The 23163-nt window shown below is 36.4% G+C and overlaps 1 protein-coding gene across 2 annotated transcripts in view; it reads right to left on the bottom strand.

The window, feature by feature from the left end:
- Positions 1-22674, bottom strand: part of LOC306888149 (SH2 domain-containing adapter protein F-like) — a 111236-nt gene extending 88562 nt beyond the window's left edge. Inside the window, exons 1-2 of one of the 2 annotated variants that reach the window (XM_079446306.1) lie at positions 22133-22674; positions 3625-3757 (exon numbers count right to left, since the gene is read on the bottom strand). In XM_079446306.1, coding sequence (XP_079302432.1) covers positions 3625-3757; positions 22133-22513 — 514 coding nt within the window. In that variant the 5' untranslated portion in view covers positions 22514-22674. The remainder of the gene's footprint in view (positions 1-3624; positions 3758-22132) is intronic. The other variant, XM_079446305.1, reaches the window with a different exon arrangement.
- Between the last annotated feature and the right edge of the window lie 489 nt (positions 22675-23163).

Here is a 23163-nt window from a genome sequence, read left to right as displayed (position 1 = left end):
GGTGCAGCACAAAGAGGACTTCAGACAATTTTAACAGTCAGCATGACATGAAAGTTCAACCCATTATTTTTGTAAATGCATCATATAGATTTTACTGCGAGCAATTAATCAATGCATACGATTCAATTATTATTATATATATTTTTTTTTTATCAAAATGTCACATTTTCTGGACTAGTCTGCTTAAACATTCAAAGCTACTTCCATGCAATCAGCACCCAGTACACCGAACCAAGTCCCACATTTTCTTTTATTTTTCAATAATCCGTTTTACGCTCATGTACATCACAATACAGAAGAAAAGATCTGTCACTGCTTCCATTGCACTGCAACTGTAAACATACAGGCTACTCACCATTACAAAGCTTATTGCTATTAATGGGTGGAGTGCACTACAAATAATGCATTTGTTCAAAGACGTGACATATTATTTCCGAGCATACTTTATACTGTGTATGACGACACATGGTATGAATTCTACTAATAATCCCACATATATTCAAATCAGTTGCCAGGCCACCGCAATTTCTCCCGGTGCTCCCAATCTGGACCATTTGCATGCGTAATATAGGCTCTCTCAAAATATTATAACTTTAATCTCATAATCTTAGACTTTTTTTCTATATTTGCACACACACACACACACACACACACACAACACGGACACAAAGCAGACTGAAGACACATTCTCACACACTGCACTAAACCCGAGTGGTGAAATATTGGGGGAGTGAGAGAGAAAGCGGAGTCAGCAGACGCTGTGAAACTGCAGCTCAGTGTGAGAATGTTCACTGAGGAGGAGATGAACACCGATAGAGAGAGACCACCAATCACAGACTCACGAGCTCTCCTCAAACCTGCTCCCTGCATCACCAACATACCACTGAGAGTCTCACGCTCCGTGTGTGTGTGTGTGTGTGTGTGTGTGTGTGTGTGTGTGAGAAATCTAGTCAGAATGACCATGAGTGTGTTTGTTTGAGTAGCACAGAGACCTTGGGGATTGTGGGAAAGTTCTGGCATGGTGAAACGTACGAGTATCATCACACACAAACACTGGAGCTCAGGCTGACGGGTAACAACAGCCTTTCTGCCTTCCTGAAACTCCAGACGTGTTTAAACACATACAGCAGCGCAGTGAAAGTGTCTCTGTTAGTTTAGTGTGTCTGTGTGAGTGAGTGAGTGACAGAAAGAGAAAGGAAGGGGGAAATACAAGAGCAATTGCTCACTTCCTTTAGTTAGTAAGATATTCCACACACAGTTTTGAAGGAAACGACAACCACACTCACACATTAATGGGATGCAAATGTTTGTGTGTGTGTGTGTGTGTGTGTGGCAACACTACAGCAGTGCTGGAAAAACTGACAGGGAAACACCAACACATTCCACACAATCCACAGAGAGCACACACACACACACAGGCATATTTCATTATGACAAGCATTTATAGATGAATCTCCTAAAGCCTGTCACGAATATGTCCTGATCGTATTTCACCCCAAAATCAAATAATATGAAGTCGAATTTTGATAATATTTTCATGATAAATGAAACAACCCCAAATTTCAGTACTGTAATGTAATATATACACATTAATCTTAAACTAAAAAGGCTAAATGTTAAAATACCAAATTGTTATAATGTTTAAATACCAAATAAATAAATAAACATAATGAGTAAAAAAAACAAACCAAAAAAAAAACAGCATTTTTTTAGGGAATGTGCCAATTTTTCATGCAAGTACAATCCATGTAGTCCCGGTGCCGAACAAAGACAAATCAATCAAAATGATCAAAAATAAATAAATAAGGACAGCATTTAGACATTAAAGTAACAAGCCAATAATATGCCAGTTTCATCTCCCCTTCTGTTTAGAAAGCTACGAAGCACATCCAAGATGCATTCATTTATTAATTTATATTCCCTACGTGTTCTGTGACAGGACAGATGGCTCCAATGAAAAGAAGAATATATGAAAAAAAGGAAGAAGGAACAGTCCAACTGTAAAAAAAATAATAATAATAATAATAAAATGTCCAGCTGTCCTGCTCAGAGTCGATGACGTGTTATAAAACATCAATCTGGGAAATGATGCTCTGAGCTGATTTACGAGACGCAAACTAGCTTTTGCAACCTAAAGTCAAACAAACAGTGCCACAATGACTCTAGTGTTGGAGTCACGCTGAGTCAATGATTAAACTGTGATGTCATCTGTTCAAACTGAGAGAGAGACAGAAGCTCAACCATCCAAAACACTGCAGGTTCCTTGCACCGATCAGTCCAACAGCTCACCCGAAATCTGGCTCTATCTATCAAACGTTCACACGCTTGCACATCTTTAAATATGGCACATCAATATAAGCACAAATGGGTCATTCTGTGTCAAAGCTACTAAACTCCAAAACATGGAGACCTGGCTCAGTTTTTTTTATTCTCTATAGAAAGACAAACATAATTAGTGATGAAAGCCAAAATATTAAATGTCATGAATGTATATTTACAGAGTAATTCACTATTTTGTAGTGGAGTTGTTTTTTAACATTAGCCAGTGACTGTGAAATAACATGAACAAACAATAAACAATTCGTTTTTTTTACTAACATTAACAAAGATTAATAAATGTTTTAAAAAAAACATATTGCTCATTGTTGGTTTGTTAGCTAATACATTTACTAAATGAGACCTTTTTGTAGGGTTAGCTATATTTTTAGTTGTACTGTTTATGGACTACTTTTATAGTCATTTTAAGGTTAAAAACAACATGTGAGTGAATAAACGGCAGTATTTTCATTTATGGTAAACTACACTTGTTAATTGTTCTGCAGTGTCTCAGTCTGACCTTGAGAAACACTGTTTATCCTGCTTCTGCATGCTCCGTTTGTTGAGTAATTTGGTTGGTTGATTTGGGCTAACAGCACCAGACTGCAGTGAATCAACAGATCGCTTCCCCATTGTTTGAGCAACGCTGAGAGGAGGAACACAGCCACTTCCCCTTCAAAGCCTACAACAGTGTATACAAACGGCCAACAGCGTCCTTGTGCATGCCTTCATACGGTTGTGCCCTTGTATGTGGACACGAGACCACAGCGCCTGACATATGCAGATTGTTTATGGGAGGTTGCACTGTATTTACTGGACTCTAGACAGCTCACATATGGCTGCCGTCTTCATTCAGACAGGTCAGATGATTTCCTCGAGCACTACTCACACTCACGCTGGGGTAATTGTTGCCACAGACCCATGAATTTAGTCTAAACAGAAGCACCGAGCAGCTGTTTCGCTAAGCATAAAGGAAGCCATCACAATCTACAGGATCTAATTGATTGTTGTTTTTCTGCTTACAGCACTACACAGAAAACAAAATAGAGGAAATTAGACCGCATTTCCAAGTACTAAGAAAAAACAAATCGCATTTAATGGAAGCCATGTTTAATAACAAGAGTAAGACTTACTAAGCGTAAATTGAGCGAGATCCCATGGGCCTAGTGCACACATTTAAACAGGCCCAGATGCATTATCACGCTTGATTATACCCTCCCAGAAGCCACTTCAGAGTTCACAATCATCAAGCTGCACAACACAAAAGACGATGCAGTAAATTACTGCGGGAAAACACCATCATCCTACCAGCCATCATCTTCTGAGCTTCGTAGGGTTCCATGTAGCCGTCGTTCTCCGTTGGCTTTTCTGTGACCGTCTGGGTGCCACCTGCCTGGTCTGCTGCATCAAAGGGGTCAGCATAGTCCTCTAGGATGATGAGCTGCAAAATGAAAGATAATATTGTCCTTTAAATTAGGGCTGTCAAATTAATTACATCATAGGCATTAGGCTGCATCCAAAAATCAAATTGCATGTCAGTAAAGATGTGTCAATATCAAGGCCTATATACTTTTAAAGGTCTTTTATAAATTGAACAAAGAAGTACAATCAAGTCTGGGTTACCCTGTGCGAAGAGAATCAGAGGATGAGAATCATTTCATTCTCTCTCTTTCATTAATTTATTTCTATCCCACTGTTCCTCTCTCTGCAGGAACAGGACTCAAAGGATGCTTGTAGAAGGAGTCTGTGGTGAACGGCACAGAAGGTAGCCGAATTCTCTCTTCAGTCATACATACAGTAATTATAAATTTACACACAAATACTCTCAAAGATTAGTCTTTCTAGCCCAGCTTTTTAATATTGACAAAGTCTCGTCCATTCTGTATTAAAATTTGGCCAAGAACTGCTCACTTAGACTGTAATACTTTAGATCATTTGAATGACTTGAATGACCAAATATATATATTATTTCACAAATATTACACAGATAAACAGACAAATTGTACAGTGCTACTCATAAACTCAACTCACAAACTCAAGGTAATGAATGATTTTCTGAGATTCTGTTAATGTGCTAGTCACAACTCCCATTCATGTTTATTGGATAATATTTAGAATAAGTTAGAACCTACCATATAACATGATCTGCTTTGCTTAACGTGACCAAATCCTAAACAATATTGGGAATTTGTCTTCCTCTCGCAGTTTTAAACTGTGGTATCCCACAAGGCTCTGTTCTAGGTCCTATTTCATTTTCACTACACGTGTGTCCTTTGGGCTCAGTTTTTCTCAGACACAACTTTTCTTTTTTTTATCAACTCTATGGTAATGACTCAGTTGTCAAACCACTCAAACCAGGTGAACATATAATCATCTACTGTCCACAACCCATACATGCTGGCCTATTATCAGTATAATCCACTTCATATTCATGTGAAATATGTATGAGACGGTCAGGAGACTGTGGGTGGTTTGTGGGTGTGCCGTCTGAGGCTGAGTCTACTCTAAGACACACAAAGAGAATCAACAGAAAAAGTATAAACTGTTCCTCTCTGCTCACATAGCATTTCACAAATACAGGCTTTGGCAGGCAGACACATTTAATTGCAGCCCTGTTCTTCTCTTTTTTCTAAAGGGTATTTCACACGCATGATGGTAATTAGATGCACATGACCAACACTCTGAGATTCATTCATTACCCCGAGACTGTTTGTCAAATTGGAATTTAGTTTCCTGACACCATAGAGCTGTAATCAACGACTCGGTGCTTCAAAATATACCATTTCAAGGGAGGATGTGACAAAACAATAAGCTTCTGTGCAAGGACGTTTTGTGCTGGAATACCAGTCATCCAACGGAGCGTAAACGACCAGCAATACAAAGATCTATGCATGTGTGACGCCAACCATGCAATCACACATTGCATTCAGCAATGTTAATGCAAAGTCATGTTCAAGGATCTGTGATATCCTCTCACAACGTGGTTCATTATTAATAAAGTATGAATGAATAATTCAATTTAGTATAATGGCAATACTACAGTATCTGTGGTTTGACATTAAACATGCCGGTGATTTTGCCCCAGCATGAAGGAAAGAGTTCAGTGAGATGGTGCCATCTGCTGTGCTGGTCTCTGGCGGAGGTTTGGACTTTGAATTTGGACATCTCTCTGTATTCCTCTGGGGCAGAATGTCCACCATATGAGATAGTTTGGAGCAAAACAAGTGCAGCAGAAGCTGGGTCACATTAAGCGATTCACTCTATACACAAACTAAAACAAATGCCATTCAGCTCACATATTTTACATTCTTTGTAGAAAGTCAGTGTGTGTTTTGGAAATGAATCTCTGTAATTGTTCTCTATGGTCTGTGGTCAAAGAAAGACAAGAGCATTACCATAATTGGAGAACTACAAATAGACCTCAGCTACAGATAAAAGAAAACCTCAATGTTCCAGTCACAACTTTTTGATTCTTGTGTACTGGATGATTTCAGATTTTTCTAATAAGTTATAACACAGGGTCTGAAAGCCCCATCTTTTCTGTCAGTATTGGGAATGTGTCCCACAGAGCTCCGTTCTAGGTCCTGTTTTATTTCCACTGCATGTGTGTCCTTTGGGCTCAGTTTTCCACAAACACAATATTTTTATCTGCTCTATGCTAATGATTCACAGTTGCCAAACCACTCAAACAAGGTGAATGGCATCGACCTTCCACACTTACTGCCTGGAAGAAGTTAAATCTTGGTTGGTAAGGAACTTACTTTCCGACGATAAGAGGGAATGCATCTAGATCTTTTAACACAACCAATCAAAAGTTTCACCATATTATAACACTAAAATATACTTGCTTTTTCTTCTTCTTTCAAATTGTAACTCTCTCTATACAGGAATCTCTTAGCACCATCTGTCCTTCCAGCAGCTCTCCAGAATGCAGCTGCCACTCTTCTGACAGACAACAAGAATGAGGATAATATTACACCAGTCTTGGCTTTCCTCCACTAGCAATGCAGCACACAATTGAGTTTAAGGTGCTACTGTGTGTTTTTAAGCCTTTGCATGGCTTACCACTATACAATGCTGATTTTCCCCAGGCTTTTGAGATATTTATTTACATTTATCCATTTGGCAAACCCTTTTATAACCCTTTCACAGACAGGTAGTCCCATCTCATGCCACTGCTGGACACAATGCATTCACTCAAATCAAGCAAGTCAAGCAAACAAACCTCCACAGAATCATTGATTAAAATGACTTTTTCCAAAAAACAACTTACAAATGGTTTACTTGCTGCAGTTTCTTTACATAAAAGTGGAGAGGAACAAGTATTTTACCATCAAAACATCTACACTCTTTGTTGAAAGGAAAAACATCTACATAATCTAAGATCCAAAATTAGTAAGTTTGCTAGAAACCCTGCATTTTTCTAAGTTTAAGGTATGAGGGGGCTGTAGCAGAGCAGGAACAGAGAGGCCATCATCATCTCTATGTAATTACAGGCTATTCCTCTGTGCGCTGTGGGATTGAGACAGGAGATGAGACCCAGTATGAACATAAACTCCAGTTTGCTTTCCTACCACAGATAAAGTTCCTGCAAAACATCACCGTTAATCACAAACTTTAATGGCACAATGATGGATGTTAGAAACAACAGCGCTACAATTCATTTCAGAGTCAGAGCTCTTTGCTTTCTGAAACTGCCATGTTCACTCCCCTCATCATTTCCAGTGTTTACAGAGGGACGAAAGCGAATCCAAACCACACCAAACACTGACTGCAGCTAAAACCAGAAACCAGTGTCTCAGAGAGTCGAACACAGCAGCGCTTTATGGGATCAGACCAAAGTATATACTATACTACTCTTACCACTTCTGTAGTATGTAGTGCACATTATGTCCATTTTCAGCATGCATGCATTACCTACAACACATTTTGAAAGTATGCTGCAAAACAGACTGGACAGAAAAGTTAAAATTCAAAATGTCCCAAAATGTAATGCTCTCTACTTGACCATGTAATAATAAGTTAAGCATGATTTTTAACATCTCTTTCAACATTTGATCTGACTGTGAAATTAGTGTTTAGTTTAATTTGAAACACAAAATAACTTGAGCTAAATAATAAAACCTTTAAAACTATATAGACATAATAGATACAGACAAGAAAACTTAAAACTAACAAAAATATGAAATGAAAACAAACTATAAAAATAAATCTACTTTAAAATATTAATAAAACTACAATTGTGCATCAATAATGCTAAGATAACTTATTGCTGTATACTGTCTGTTTGTACAAAACCGTATATAGGCAGTATTAAGAAGAATACACTGCACAGTATCGTATGTATGTACTGTAAGTGTGCAGCATGCTTGCATTATAATATCTTAAATATGTAGGCTTGATTAGCATGTGACAGGTGGACAGCAGATGTCCTCGAGTGAATCACTCCATCAAGGTATTTCTCAGATATTACCTGGATCAAATACCACATACTGTAATATCCTGCACTTATTGAAAGTTTTCATGTGACGTCACACTCTTATAGGATCTCCCACCTGGCGGGCCAAACACGGTTTTGCTCCACTGACCACCAGCTATTTTTACGCAGATTGCATCAAGTAATAACGTAATAAAGCTTAGATATTAAAAGGCGAGATTCAGTGGACACCTTATTGATGATGTATATTTTGTGCAGGCAAGAAGATGAAGTCAGAATATAAACGCAATGTGCAAAGTTTCACATTAAATGGCTTCCCATAGAAAACTATTAGAAGGAAAACTATTAGAAGGAAAACACTGAACCGTTAAGCGGACTGCGTTCATGTTCCCGGCCTCATCTGCTTGCATGTAAACTATGCATCATTAATGTGGTGATTACTGAATTTGATCTTTTAATATTACCGTTTTAAATATATTAAGGCACTTTAAGTGTTTTTAGAACGTTTTGTCGCACAGTTTATGATTTAAATATTGCCGCGGGTGCTTAATATGGATTGCAAATGGCCAAAACTTGCATTTTGTTCAGAAATACCTTTGTTTTATTCTTTAGAGAGGTGATCTAAATATTTGCAGCTGTGAATCAGATCTATGGATGTTTTGCCCTCCAAGTCTTCGAGCCGGTCACGTGACTGAAAACGATCAAGCCTCTACTAGCTGACTTTATGCTGGAAATGCAGTCTTATCACAAAGCAAGGACAAACATCTGTCAAACAGAGTACAGGATGGAGCAGATATATTTATAGCCATTTTTCAATCTCACATGCGAAGCCAGTCAAACAGCATTTTCACAGCTGTTAATGCTGTGGTTTCAGTGGGGCTGTTTTCGCTCTGAAACACGTCAAGGTCAGCCTTCAACTCCATGAGTCCACACAGCTCAAAAGCACCATTATCTGAGTCTGACACTGAGGCATCCAAAGCATTAATGCGCTTTCAAAGAGTGAGATTCACCCTCCATACCCGAGCTGATTCAGTACTATAAAGCCATTCAGGTAAAATAAGCATAAGGAGAGAGGAAAAAAAAAAAAAACAGTATGCAGTACAATTTTCAGTATGCAAATGTAAAAGGTCAAGAGCAAAGATATTTTTACACAAACGGACTAATGAATCTGCCTAAATGGCTAAAAAAGAAACAAAAGAACACCTTGACTTCACAGGCGAATTACAGTGAATTAAATTTCTTCTAAATGTAATATATTTGCATAACGCATTTGAAATTAACATAGCTAAGAAGTTAATATAATGGAAATTATTTATTCGAAAACACATTCAAACATTTTACTATAAACAAAGATATTTTCAGTTCCCACATGTAAAATAGTCAGACACTTTTAACACTAAATGGACTAATGAATAATGCATATGAAATTAACATGTGAAAGTTAACAATGGAATTTAATTGACTGATTTAACAGAATTTTATTTTTTTCACATTTTTAAACATACACTAACATATTCAGATATACTTCGTTCATGGTCCCCTGGTCACTCAATTTTCTAAAATGTCTTTGAGAATGCTAAACTCTTAACTAAACTCTAAACAATTATATTGAACCAACAGCATGTTGCTGCATTTCCCATATATGCAAAGTTTGGAGTGATTTTCAGCCGTCCTCCACTCGATCACACTTAACGAGCTGTTTGTGCTGAACGAGGAGAGAATAATTAAGCGCAGTGGCTCTTAGTAAAGTGGGGCCCGTGTGGCTCCGTGAGGGACGACCATCTGCTGGCTGCATGCGCTGGGTGTGTCATGAGAGTCAAATACACATGCAAACGCTACACATGCCCTTGAGGAACACGGTGATAAAAACAGCCTTAATTACTGCTCTTAGATCAGCCGCACCAATCCTCAGACACAGTAAACCTGGTGTAAGATCAGCCGCACCAATCCTCAGACACAGTTCAGCCGCACTAATCCTCAGACACAGTAACCCTGGTGTAAGATCAGCCGCACCAATCCTCAGACACAGTAAACCTGGTGTAAGATCAAGAAGCTGAGCTGGTTTAGTCCAGAAATGTCACTACAGTCAGCTGTAAATGTAAACCAACACCCGAGCAGATTCTTTCCTTGAAATAAGCACAAGATAAAGCCCCATAAAATAAATAAGAAATATTTATTTATTTTGAAATAAATTAAATCTAATTTACTTAAAAGTAAATTATAAATGTATTAAATATTTAAAGAAATTATAAAATATTTTACATATAACATAATAAATATATACTTAAAAATACAAATTAAAAATAAATGTCTACATTATGTTTCTGCTATTATATATATTATAACAACAAAGTATGAAGACAAAGCACATCAAATATTTTTTTTTTTTTTAACTAAAACCACTAAATTAAAAATGTATTAAAATATATAAATAATAAATTACTATATTATGTTTCTGCTAAAACATTGACAGTAATATTATAATAACATACACTGTAAAAAAATCTAATCATAAATTGAGAAAACTTTAAGGCAACCAGCAACCAGATTTTAGAGTTTTCTCAACTTGTTGTTTTCAGTTTATTCAACAAAAAGTAAAAAAAAGTATTTATTTAAAAACTAAAATAATATAAACAAATAATAATGGTTTGGTAAAACATATACAGTAAATGAATGACCATCTATAAGGAAAGTGTAGTTATGGCATCTACCAGTGGGACTAAGTGCCAAAACTAATTAAACACTGACCACTTCAGCAAGAGAGAAGCAGCTCGACACCTGACAGAGACTCAAGACCATCTGCAAACACACGGCTGCCTTCAGACCGAGCAGAAACACACAACTTCTGCTCCATTACACAGAAATATGAAATCTGTATTGAGCTGAACCACGCTGGCTCATTACGAGAGATTAAAATCACACAATTGTCATTAAAATGAAATGAATTTGTAAAGCAATTAACATGAATGCAGGGTAATAATATTGAGATTGAAGCCAAACTAAAGGCACAACAGAGAAAGACACTTGCATTTCTTGTCCACACTGAAAGTCATCTTAGGAAGCATGAAGATCAAACATCCTCAGAGGGCCGTAAATTTTACTGGAGTCCACAAACTGTGATTCTCACACAGTTCAGATTACCGGTGTTCCTGCCCGGTTGTCGCTTGCAGCAGATCCACACCTCCAGAGATATTCCCGCTCGACAGTCTGCTGATAACACTATCCTGACAGAGCCTGACGCTGATGATTTACGTCCGGATCCGCAGGGATTTCAGCGGCAGATAACCTAATAGGACCCGAGGCTTAGCGGCACGATTGCATTAAGGGCCGTTTCAAAGCAGTCCTTTCTGCTGCTCTTGTGCTTCTGCCACTAACGCTTTGTAAAGCACCGATCAAATCTAATGAGGAGAGACCTCCGAGAGGACGAGCCACAACATTACAGCACAACCCCGATACAGAGAGAGATACATATACATGTATATATAAACAAATAGATAGAATAGAAAGAAAGAATAGGGAATGCTGGTGTTAGAGTGTCTTTCTAAAAAAATCAAGAGTAGAAAAAGAATGGAGAATTCTAATGTTAGAGGATCATTTTATTTATAATAAATGAAAAGAAAACAAGTAGTTAGGATAAAAATAGAATAGAGTGTGCAAGTGTCAAGTGTTTTTTTATAAATAAAAAAAAAAAGAGTAAGAATAGAGAGTGCTAGAGTTAGAGGGATTATTTATTTATTTATATTTATTAATTTATGTATTTATGTATTGCATTCTGTGCTTAATGATTTCATAGAAATGTATCATCATTAAAAATGAGGTCTAATGAAATGCACGAATACAACTTAACAATATAATCCATCTTTTAAAATGTAGTCAAATAAAAACAATTTACAAAACATTGCTTTTTTCTTTTTTTTTTATAAGATGCTGCACAACAGAACGGTATAAATTAAAACATGTATAAAAAATAATAAAAACTCCTGATTGTTTGATATTTCTTAAAAATAATTTTAGAACTAGTTCCTTGAGAAGTACATTTTAGTATACAGAAGTTATTTCTGTTATAATTTCTTCAAGTCAAACCGAACTTTTATTTTGTGGGTTTGTGGCGAAGATCTGTTAGCTTCAGTGAAGTGACTCTCAGAGCAGCTCTGGAGATGAAGTTCATGTCTCATATATTGAGACACAGACGCTGAAACCACGTAGTTTGTGTAGTAGATGCAACTACAGCACAGAAAGTCTGACAACGGCATTCACGAGTTGGAAAGATTTGATGGCCAAAACATATTTGAATAAAACGCAGGTCATTTAAAACCCCTCAAAAGATATGAAGCATTATCTACAGAATATAAAACTGCAAAGGTAACTGGGTATTGATTGTCCTGATGCATACAAGCCTTCAGAAGCGAGTGTGTCTATTCATTATTTCCACACACTCCAGTTTCTCCAGCAGGAGCTCCTTTAGTCTGAACAGGCTTTTGAGATGAAGGCCAGAAGAACAGAACGCAGTGAGATGAGAGGAGAGAGAATCACTGAGACAAAAGTCCAGCTGTGAGAAAGAAGCAGAAAGAGCCAAAGGAACATCATAAGAGCAACCAAACGAGCAATACGGGTATAAATGTTGATGCCGACAGGATCCATCCATCACAACAGAGGTCACAACAGCCTCTTCTGCTCACCAAGGCTGCATTTGTTTTTTTAATCAAAAATAAAAATGACAATTATTACAATTTAAACTTTGATTTAGCACAGCTTTGCAGCAAAAGTGATTTTTCTGTCACTTGGAGAAGTTGTTACGCAGCCATTGACCGTGTGTCAGGAGTCATTCATCACAGAAGAACCAGAAGCTCACATCTGCTCTCAACACACAGCATCATGAGCTGAAGAGACTCCGCTTTAACCCTCAGGCTCCTCTCCTTTAGATGGACGCTTCATCTGTCCTCAGTTCTGCTGCTTTTGACACGATGACCAGAGACCTGTCAGGACGTGACTCGCTTTAAATACAAATTAAACACTAGAGGACACGCTTGACAAAATCCAATTTCCTCTCACCTCTTTTTCTTTCCCACTGCTTTGAGTTGGAATTTTAGAGGGAAAATGAAGGCAGATGCAGCTGAGATGCTACAATATAAGATGCCATTTTTATAATGCATGCACATATTTCAGAATATATTTATTTTAGCATCAGTTGCAAAATAATATTTGTGGATCTGTGTACACTGATGAAATGTCAGGATTATATTTCAACCCAAAATCAAAAGGGGAAAAAAAGTTGTTGTTTTTTTTCCTAAAGAACACAGAGCCTATTTTTAGGACCATCAAGACTGAATTATATAATATTACTTATTTATTCTATTATCGTCAGTTTTTTAGTACTGAAATGCACAAAAATGAATTCAAAGTTAATAAATTGGATTTTTTTTTTTTTTTTAAATGTTGTAGGAAGTTCAGTGCATCTAAACCAACAACATGTTTATTAGATCCTGATATTTCCGAGCATGAGATATGCTGTATTAAAGCCTGCTTGTGTGCCACAGGAAAGCAGGCGTGGAGCGAGCGAGTGAGATCTCTTGATTACAGACGGAAACACCAGGAACGAGAGGCGACGGGTGGAGACCCACATCCAGCAGAGCAGCTCCGACACACACTCCACAGCTCACATACACAAACACACCGAGGATCAGGGGAAGAACATGATTTACAGCGCGCTGATCTCGAGTCAGAAGAAGCTTTGGCTGTGAGCGATCAGCGCTGAGATGCTGGAGAGGCGTGTTAACCACTCCCTGTCTATTTCAAGGGGCAAGATCCGACTTGCCCAGTCAGAAGGGATTGTCAGGGAGCCGTAAACACTTCCTGTCAGGAAGAGAGCACTTCCTCAAACCTGGAGCAAAAGCACTCAGACTCCAGAGCTTGAGTCGCTGCTCTGACTCGGACTAAACCAGGCCTATTCTCATTGACTTAAAGTAAAACAACATGACATATAACAATATATGAATAGTATATTTAAAAAACAGTTGCTAATATATTTTATATAGTCTTTAAGTTTTATTTTTTTTATTTAATTTAATTTTGAATTTAATTTTAGTAATTTTGTTGTTTTGTCGTGGTTTTGTTTTAATTATATTACAAAAAAAACCTAATAAAAATTACTAATATATTTAAATAAGTTAATACATTTTTCTAACTCAAAATAATTTCCAAATATTAAAAATATATATATATATATATATATATATATATATATATATATATATATATATATATATATATATATGTATATATATATATATATGTATGTTTATGACATTGTAATTTTCTTGTTAATTATTTTACAGGGCAGCTAACCAGCCTGTGTTTGTTTAGTGATATTTATAATCAGAACATCCCACGCAAACTCAAATAAAACGGCAACATTATGCCATGTCCACAGATTAAGTGCCGGGATCAGAGAGCGTTTTCTTTCTCCCACAAGACCCTGCAAACATCTCGCCTCGCTGCTAATATTCAGACCGAGAGCAGCACAGGCCATGAGGAGAAGAAGAGGCTAATTACACGGGCTAAAAACATTCATGCAGTCTCAGGCCATCCAAGTGTAGCAGCACGACTAGAAATACTTCTTTTATTTCTATGTTGTGCCGTCCATAGTAGTGCACCTCTGCTCGGTCCATTTAAACGAGTGTTTTTCATGACTGAGTGCGATGGAGCAACACGTCGTCTGGGAAACAGGATTGTGGTCCTGACTCAGGACAATCTCAATTAAGGATTGCAAAGCTGTAATTAATGCAGAGTCAATCACCACAAGACATTTCACAATATGTTTTCCCACCACAAACAAACTCCGGCATTGCTTACATGCAGAAGAGTGCATTACTGTCAGTCAGCCAGCTGGATCGTTTCTGTTCTTACTCACTACTAAGCAGCATTTTAGGATCACACTTTTATGAATTGTATTATTTCAATTTTACACATCACATTTTTATTTTAGTTAACTTTTTAGTAGTGATAGTTATTTATTTGTATTGCCATGTTGGCATCTAAAGCCATCTTCAAGACAAAAACTGAGTTGGAATAAAACAAGAGTTACATAAACTCAAAATAAAAACCAAGAAAACTGAAAAATACAGCAGTTAAAATTATACAAGACTTTTTTTAATTAACATACGATAACATATGTTCTAAAAAACATTTCTGGTTAAATCTTACTAAACAAGCCCCTGAATGAGTGCACTTCGTACAAAACTTTTCAGTAACTGAGTTTTTGTCATTTTTAGTAGGTTTTTTTGATATATGTTTTTCTTTTTATTACAATATTTTTTTTTTTACATTTTACAATTTTCATTTTAGTTAACTTTTTAGTAATTTTGTTTTATCATTTACATTTTTTTTAGTAGTTTAGTAGTTGTCTATACAGTTTTTAATCATTTTTATTTCAGTTTTAGTTATTATAGTACATCAATTTAAATGAAATTCAAATGAGAAATGTTGCCTTGCCTACCTGAAATTTAAAGTTTTTTATTATTATTATTATTATTATTATTTCATTATATTATATTATAAAGTTTATTTTTTTTGTTTTAGGTAATGTTTTGATTTTATTTTATTTATGATAAAGCAATGAAAATTCTTGTTAATGGTTTGAGTAAGTATTAGTTAGCAATAATAACCCTGCTATAAAATACTTGAGCTTGACGTAAACAGAAGATCCTCCTCATTTCTGAAATTATTATGTCAAACACCAAAAAGATGATCATATCTAAGATGAGAGGTTTAACCTGACATTTATTCTTCAAAAACCTCTTTGCAAAGCCAAAATTTCATTTAAAGATCACAAAACAATGCACATGTCGATAGTGCTGGATGCCTTAAATTGTGCAGGAGTCATCGCTGATCACTCGTATAAGTGTCCTGATGCTGCGGAGTTTAATGAAAGCAGACTCAATAGAGACACGCACGCCTGCAACACTGCTGTCTTTCAGCGGAGGTCAAGCGCCTTCTTCAGACATTCAATTAGGAATAGCTCACATATCTGCACACACACACATGCTAAACAACACACACACGGTTGCCATAGAGATGCATCCAACTCAACTCAACCGTACTCAACACATTCAAAGCAATGACGAGAAAACTATTGATTGTCTGCTGTACTTATGGAGTGATGTAAGCCAGCGTTCATTATGTGAACAGATGACTTTTCAGTGAGGTGGAATGGGAATGTTTCCATTTCAAGCATTCAACTCCTTCACTACAGGCACTCACAGATTTGTTCAGCTGCTTACACACATTTTCAAATCTTTGTCTCTTTTTTTCAAAACTTTACTCACAAATCCAAGAATTGCACACACAAAATGCAAAATGCCTCACATCTCTTGCAAAACGAAGCACACACCTTTGCCAGAATATTAATTCCTGTTAGATTTGTGTGCGTTACATAGACACTTGTGTGTTGTGTTTTGCAAAAAGTGTGAAAACTTGAGTCAAAGGCTGTGATTTAGTGTGTGGTTTTGTAGGTTTGGTGTGTGCTTCTGCTGTTTGAGCGTCAGCTTTCAGAAACTGTGACAGATTTTGTGTGGAAGCAGCTGAAAAAAAAAACTAATCTTCTATTTCTCTTCACAAAATGCTTTTTAATATGGAATTGATCAAGATACAAATGTTCAGACTCTATTTATTCATTATTATTGCTATTTTCCAAAATTATAATGGAAATATAATTTGTAATTGCCTACAAAACCAATTTCAAGAATTTGTCACAAACAGAAAGATCAGAAAGTTAAGATCATAAAAACTAATTAAATTAGGCGTATCCTAACATATGAATATGAGATGCATATGAATATGAGATGCTCAAATAATTAACTAGTTCACTGACAATATGAATGATGTTAGTTCAAATGAATATAACTATTTCTAAAGCGATAGTTCACCCAAAAATCACTTTCATTGTATATAAAAAAAAAAAAAACTCTATTTAAGTCAATGGCTTCCGGCAATAATTTTGTTAAACATTCTTCAAAATCTCCTCTTTTGTTCAACAGAAGAAAGAAACTCAAATGTGAAACAACTTGAGGGTGAGTAAAAAAATAACAATTTTCATTTTTGGTTGAACTATGCCTTTAAAATACTGTTTTAAAGTTTGTAGATAAGGAATCATTAAACTAACATTATGAGTAATGAAAGTCAAGTCCCTTCAGAGAACGAGGAAGAGTTCAGTAAAGACAGAGAGAGACAATTCTACACAAGCCATCAGCACTGATAAGATGGAAAGAGGAGTTTTGCTCTGACACAGAAGAATCATGATGAGTTCACTTCTACACAAAGACAAATCCTCTGAGAAACATTCAAACGCTCTCAGAAAACTCCAGTAAACCACCTGGCAAGAAAAAAACTGGCTTAAATAGAGCACAGTACTGTAAAAATATAAAAACTAAAGCTTGTTTAGAGAAAAATAACTATATGCCCTCCGTTCTGCGAGCTCACTGCAGCCTGTGCTTCCATTATCTTCTGTTTATCTTTCAGTAATTCACTTTCAGGAGTCCTTCAGCCATTTAACCTGAGTCATTTAACACAGTTATCTGTGTGTGTGTGTGTGTGTGTGTGTGTGTGTGTGTGTGTGTTGGGAGGGCGTTGTTAATTAGCACTACTTTGAAACAATAATTGATCATCTACAAACGCTCTCAGCCGAGAAGGTCTGATCGCAACAAAAACAAGAACAACAAAGAAATCCTAAGCGAACATATCAGCTTACCATATTCCGCTGCTTATGTTTTAATTATAATAAATCTGTGTTGCCACAATACCAAAGTTTCAGGTGCCAGTATTAATGAACCAGCTTCAGTAGAAGAAAGAAACCAGAAAAGAATATTTGAGCCATTTAACCATTTATTTAACTGTTTAAAAAACTTAAAGAGTTTGTTAATAATAGTAATAAAAACATTTTTAGTAAATGATACTTTAAAACTATATAGACTTTAAATATGTATTCATAAACGCTGGTTGATGGACACACTGACTTCTATAACATGGGAAAAATACTATGGAAGTCAATGGCTACCGTCAACTGTTTGGTTTCCAACATTTCTGACAGAATGATCATTTTTGGGTGAATTGTCCCTTTAAATGCCTCTGATTAGATATTACGTTCATGAGCTAAAAAGACACCCGATACTTCTGACAACACTAAATGAAATGCAACAAAGTCTGTACAATGTAAACAGAATGCTATAATATTAATGATACATAGTTCAATTGATTCTCCCTGTCCTGAGAATCACCTGCAATACTGAAGCAATTACTTGTTTTAAAATCAAGATATTGGCATTCCGAGCATTAGGCAAGCATTTACATAATTATCATCCTCTTGTCAAGTAATTAAGACATTAGTTGGCCTTTTCAAAGCAGTAGCAGGATACTTGTGTTCAGCCTCGGCGGTCGATAAAGGCATTCTGTATGAGCGAGCAGAATAATGTTCTAATGATGAGTATATAAGAGCATAATGATGACGTTCCCACACAGATAACCAATATATGATGCCTGCGATCACTAAATATGACAAACCTACTGCTCAGAATAGAGTAACTGGAAGTATTATACAAACAAGCACTTAAAAGTTAGTTTAATTTTCACCATTGTCATATTGGAAATACGTATAACTTGCTTAGCTGGAAAAACATTATTAAGTTTAGTTCATAAGATGATGCATGGTTTTGCTCCTCCTCGTCTAGCTGATTTTATTCAATTTAAATCTATTGAAAACAGAGTACACTGAACAAAATGCTACTGAATTTTAAGGAAAGTGGTTGCAAACTATTTATTTTAGCTATATTTAAATAAGCAAATTTAGTTGACAGTTAGCAACCACTTACCTTGATTTATTTGTTTTCATTCAGAGCATCATATCAGTGCAATTCAATACCGCAATCAATTAGAGAATGTATATCATTTAACTCATTTAAGAAATAAGCATAATTATAAGAAATGGCCTCTTCATTAACAATGTGAACACTGATGTTGATTATATATCTTAATAAGCTGCTTTTTAGATTTACTTTTTATTATTAGTATTCATTTGTTTCTTTATTTTGTATTATCATTTTGTATAATCTGTTGTTTAATTGTATTTTAGAGAGTTGTTTATCATTTTGGGTTGTATTTTATTTTTTTTCTATAGTGTTTTGGCCTAATAACATCTGGCAAAGGGACTAGCCATGAAAACCAGCCTTCGGGCTAGACTCTCTGTGGCTCCTGATGATATATCGAGGTCTTACGAAGCGAAACGATCGGTCTGTGCAAGAAACTGAACATTATTTACAGTATTGTTACTGTAATCCAGAGCCAAGAAAAAAAAATAATCTACATCTTTGATGGCCTGAGGGGGAGTAAATTAACAGCAAATTATCATTTTTGGGTGAAGTATCCCTTTAATTTTTAGGGTCTTGCATTTAACTGCATATTATTATGATTTCTGAAGATCATGTGACACTGAAGACTGGAGTAATGATGCTGAAAATACAGCTGCGCATCACAGAAATAAATTACAGTTTAACAGATATTCACATAGAAAACAGCTGTTTTAAATTATAATAATATTCCACATTTTTACTGTATTTTTGATTAAATAAATGCAGACTTGTTGGGCAGAAGAGACTTGTTTAAAATACGATATGTAGCATATACTGTATGTTAAACACACAGCTACTTTCAAATGGCCATCAGTGGAAGCAGATGATAAGTTACGACATTTACCAGCAGGTGTAATGAAGTCCTTTTAACCAGCTAAACCTTGACACACACACCTATGTTTTCCCATATGATCATATGCAGTATCTCTTCCTTCAACAACCTTGTAATTCAGTAATCGGGACAAGCAGCATTTGATAAGAGAGCTGGCCAGCACAAACAACACTCTCTCAGCGACTGCAGCTTTTAATTAGACAGCGCAGAAGCTGTGGTATTTACCAGGATTGATGAGTCAGTTGCTTGTTGTGTGTGTTTGACAGGCAGCCCATGAAGGCTTGAAACGTTGATCAGCTCCGCAAGAACGAGAATGACAACAGCCTGTAGTATGCACCCTGACTGAAGAGAACATGCGTGCACTACATGACATCACCGTCTGAAGCATGCATTCTGCGCTTGCATCAGATCACTAACCTGAGAGCGTAAGGTGTGGCAGGCATGAAGCGCGGAGGATGCATAAACGTAAACACTCAAATAAACTCAACACGCATCCAAGCATTTGTGCATTTCCACTCGATCAGCCAACATTTTCCCTGACCATACCATAAAATGTATCACTAAGCACTGCAAAACATTAAAAACGGTCATTAAGACTCTAGGAGGCAAATGACTGACTTCCACTGGAGGGCAAAGGTCACCATTACTGTTTTTGACCTCTGCGTATTTTCATCCTGCGTGGTTTGATTTGCATGTGGGACAAATCTAAAACACAGCCACCATCCGGAGCAATGATAACAAATGTCTAACAAACCATTCTCATTTCCACCCAAAAAAATATGGAAACCAATATAACACATATGGGCACTATAATGACTCTATAATTCCTAAAATATGAAGAATAACCAAAAGCCATATAAAAGTCTGCGGATGTGGATTCTCAGGCAGCTCAGAGATGTTTATGGATGTTAACAGCAGTCAGACTCAGACTGACAGATTGTGTTTCTGGATGTCGGTAACAGTGTCATTCCTGCTCATAACCGTTGTGGAGCACATAAAACAACTCGTTTTACCGGTTTGACGCAGACCTTCTCTGCCAAAGCACGGCCTTTATCCTCACAAAGTATGCCAGAATGTGTAAACCCTGTTATTGTCAAATATTTTCACACTGTGATGACACTACCTCTAAATGTTTAAATATAAATATGAAAAAAAAAAAATTATATATATATTTTTTTTTTTTTTACTTGTACTATACGTGTCCCTGCAGCACAAAAGCAGTCATGAGTAGCACAGGTATATCTGTAGCAATAGACAACAATACATTGTATGGATCAAAATTATACATTTCTCTTTTATGACAAAAATCATTATTAAGTAAAGATCATGTTCCATGAAGATATTTTGTACATTTCCTACCGTAAATATATCGAAACTTCATTTTTGATTAAGTTTTTGATCTAATGAATCAATTCATCGAATGAATTCAAAAACCCTGTTTTTCTTAAAAAAAATTTATAAATAATGAAACACTGATTTCTGGTGCAGTATTCTCCATGCTATTGTTGCACATTTCCCATATTTGATGACTTGGCTGTGTGCATTCATGAACTTTGTGTTTTTGATTCATTAGATCAATGCAAAATATCTTTCTTGCATTGCTGAGAACTTCATTTGAACAACTTTAAAGGAGATTTTCTCAATATTTAGATTTTTTTGCTCCCTCAGATTCCAGATTTTCAAATAGTTGTATCTCAGACAAATATTGTCCTATCATAACAAACCATACATCAATGGAAAGATTATTTATTGAAATTTGACCCTTATGACTGGTTTCATGGTCCAGGGTCACAAATTAATAAAACTGTTTTTACCAATAAAACAAAATATTTAAATACAAAAAAGGGTTTTACTAAAACACTACTTAAAATGAACAAAAAAATATTTAAAAATAAAATATAAAAAAATATATATAAAATATAAATAAAATAAAACAAGTTAGTAAAAATCTAAATGTGTTTTAAGATTTTATATAAATAGCATATAACACACAAATGTAAGTAGAAGGAGTGATGCTCCTGTGTCCCGATCAGCGCCGCGTGGCTTTGTTTCTTTGTGTTTAAGGCCATTCCAGCTTCTGTGGCTATTTTCATGGCAAGAAATATTATGGCTGAATTACATGTTTTTTATAATTTATTTTTGCTAAAAACTCCAAAACTGTATTTGGCTTAACTCTGTTAAAAATCTTTTCAAAAGATTAACGGAATAAAAAAAAAAGTTCTCAATTAGTTAAAACCATCACAATCTATTAAAACATGATTATTGGATAAAGAGACTCGCAGAGAGAGCATGCTGGAGGATCTTCTCCTGGTATGAAAAACGTGTGTGTCATCCTGGAATAACCAATTCTACAACGATCTGTAATTCTTAGTTAATGTTAATTTCAGTATTTGCTAATGCATTATTAAAATCTCAAATTGTGTTTATTAACATTAGTTAATGCACTAACAATGAACGACTGCGTTTTATTAACTAAAGTTAACAAAGATGAACAAATAGTGTAATAAATATATGGATCATTGTTTGTTCATGTTACTAATGTTAACAAATGACACCTTATTGTAAAGTGTTCCCCAATCTGGTCCCATCGGTTAGGAAATGCTTGTTCCGACACTGGCAGCGGTTACCTGTGGAGGTGAGCGCTCTTACCTTCTCCTGCGTGCCGTTCTCGGGATCAGCGGGCGGGGAGCAGGGGGATTTGACCGAGGTCCCTCCGCTGCGCTCCGCCGTCTCCACCTTGATCAGCCGGTGCTTCGGAGACACGTACTTGACCTCCGGCGCGCCTGCGGAGCTCGGTCCGGTGGAGAAGGGCACGGTTCCTCCTGACGTGTACGGATCCTCGAAGTCTAGCTCCTTCTGGAGTTTGTAGGCGGTGAGGATGTCTGGCTGCGCGGACAGTAACCCTGTGCCCGGCGGTGTCTGGAGGCTGGAGACGGCGGTGTGGAAGTGTCGGTAGTCCGGTTTCGGAGGCGCCGGTGGCGGGGCTTTGGTGGTTTTGAAACCCAGGTGCTCCTTGAACCATCTGGCCATGCTGCCAGCACATTGCTCACAACTCCGACACGAGATAAATCCGAGTGCTGCTGTGGCTCCCGTTCACCGACTCTATCACTTTCTGTTTGGAGAAACTCTGCGCTCTCTCCGTGCGCGCGCGCGGTGTGTGTGTGTGTGTGTGTGACAGCCGAGCGGCTGCTGGGATATATTGGGAATTTTTACCTGAGATACTCACTGCCACCTATCGGTGCACTCTGACACTGGAAACACAAGAAAGTAAGGATTTGATCAGAAATGTGTTGAATTGTGCGCGAAAATAAGTAGATACCTATCGTTTAACCTTCCTCACATAGAAGAGCTAACTCTGCACTCTTCCTATTGGCCTTTCTGTAAAATATTGCTGTAATCATTTATAGATTTTTTTTTTTTTTATAAATAATTTTATTTTATTCATAAATACTACTATTCTACAATAAACACTTCAAATAAATAAATAACTGCAATTCCCAATTGGGAAAATACATTACTGCAATTCCACTGTGGTACAGCGTTGCCATGTGGAAACACTGATATTCTCAATTTACAGTAAACTATGTTAGATAAAGTTAAATTGTGACAAAAAAAAAAAAAAATCTAATTTACTTAAAGATGCTGAAACAAAATCCCCCATGAGAACAGATGTTTAGAAA

Source organism: Barbus barbus (assembly GCF_936440315.1).
Source record: "Barbus barbus genome assembly, chromosome: 22".
Taxonomy (NCBI): Eukaryota; Metazoa; Chordata; class Actinopteri; order Cypriniformes; family Cyprinidae; genus Barbus; species Barbus barbus.
This window is presented reverse-complemented; position numbering and strand designations above follow the sequence as displayed.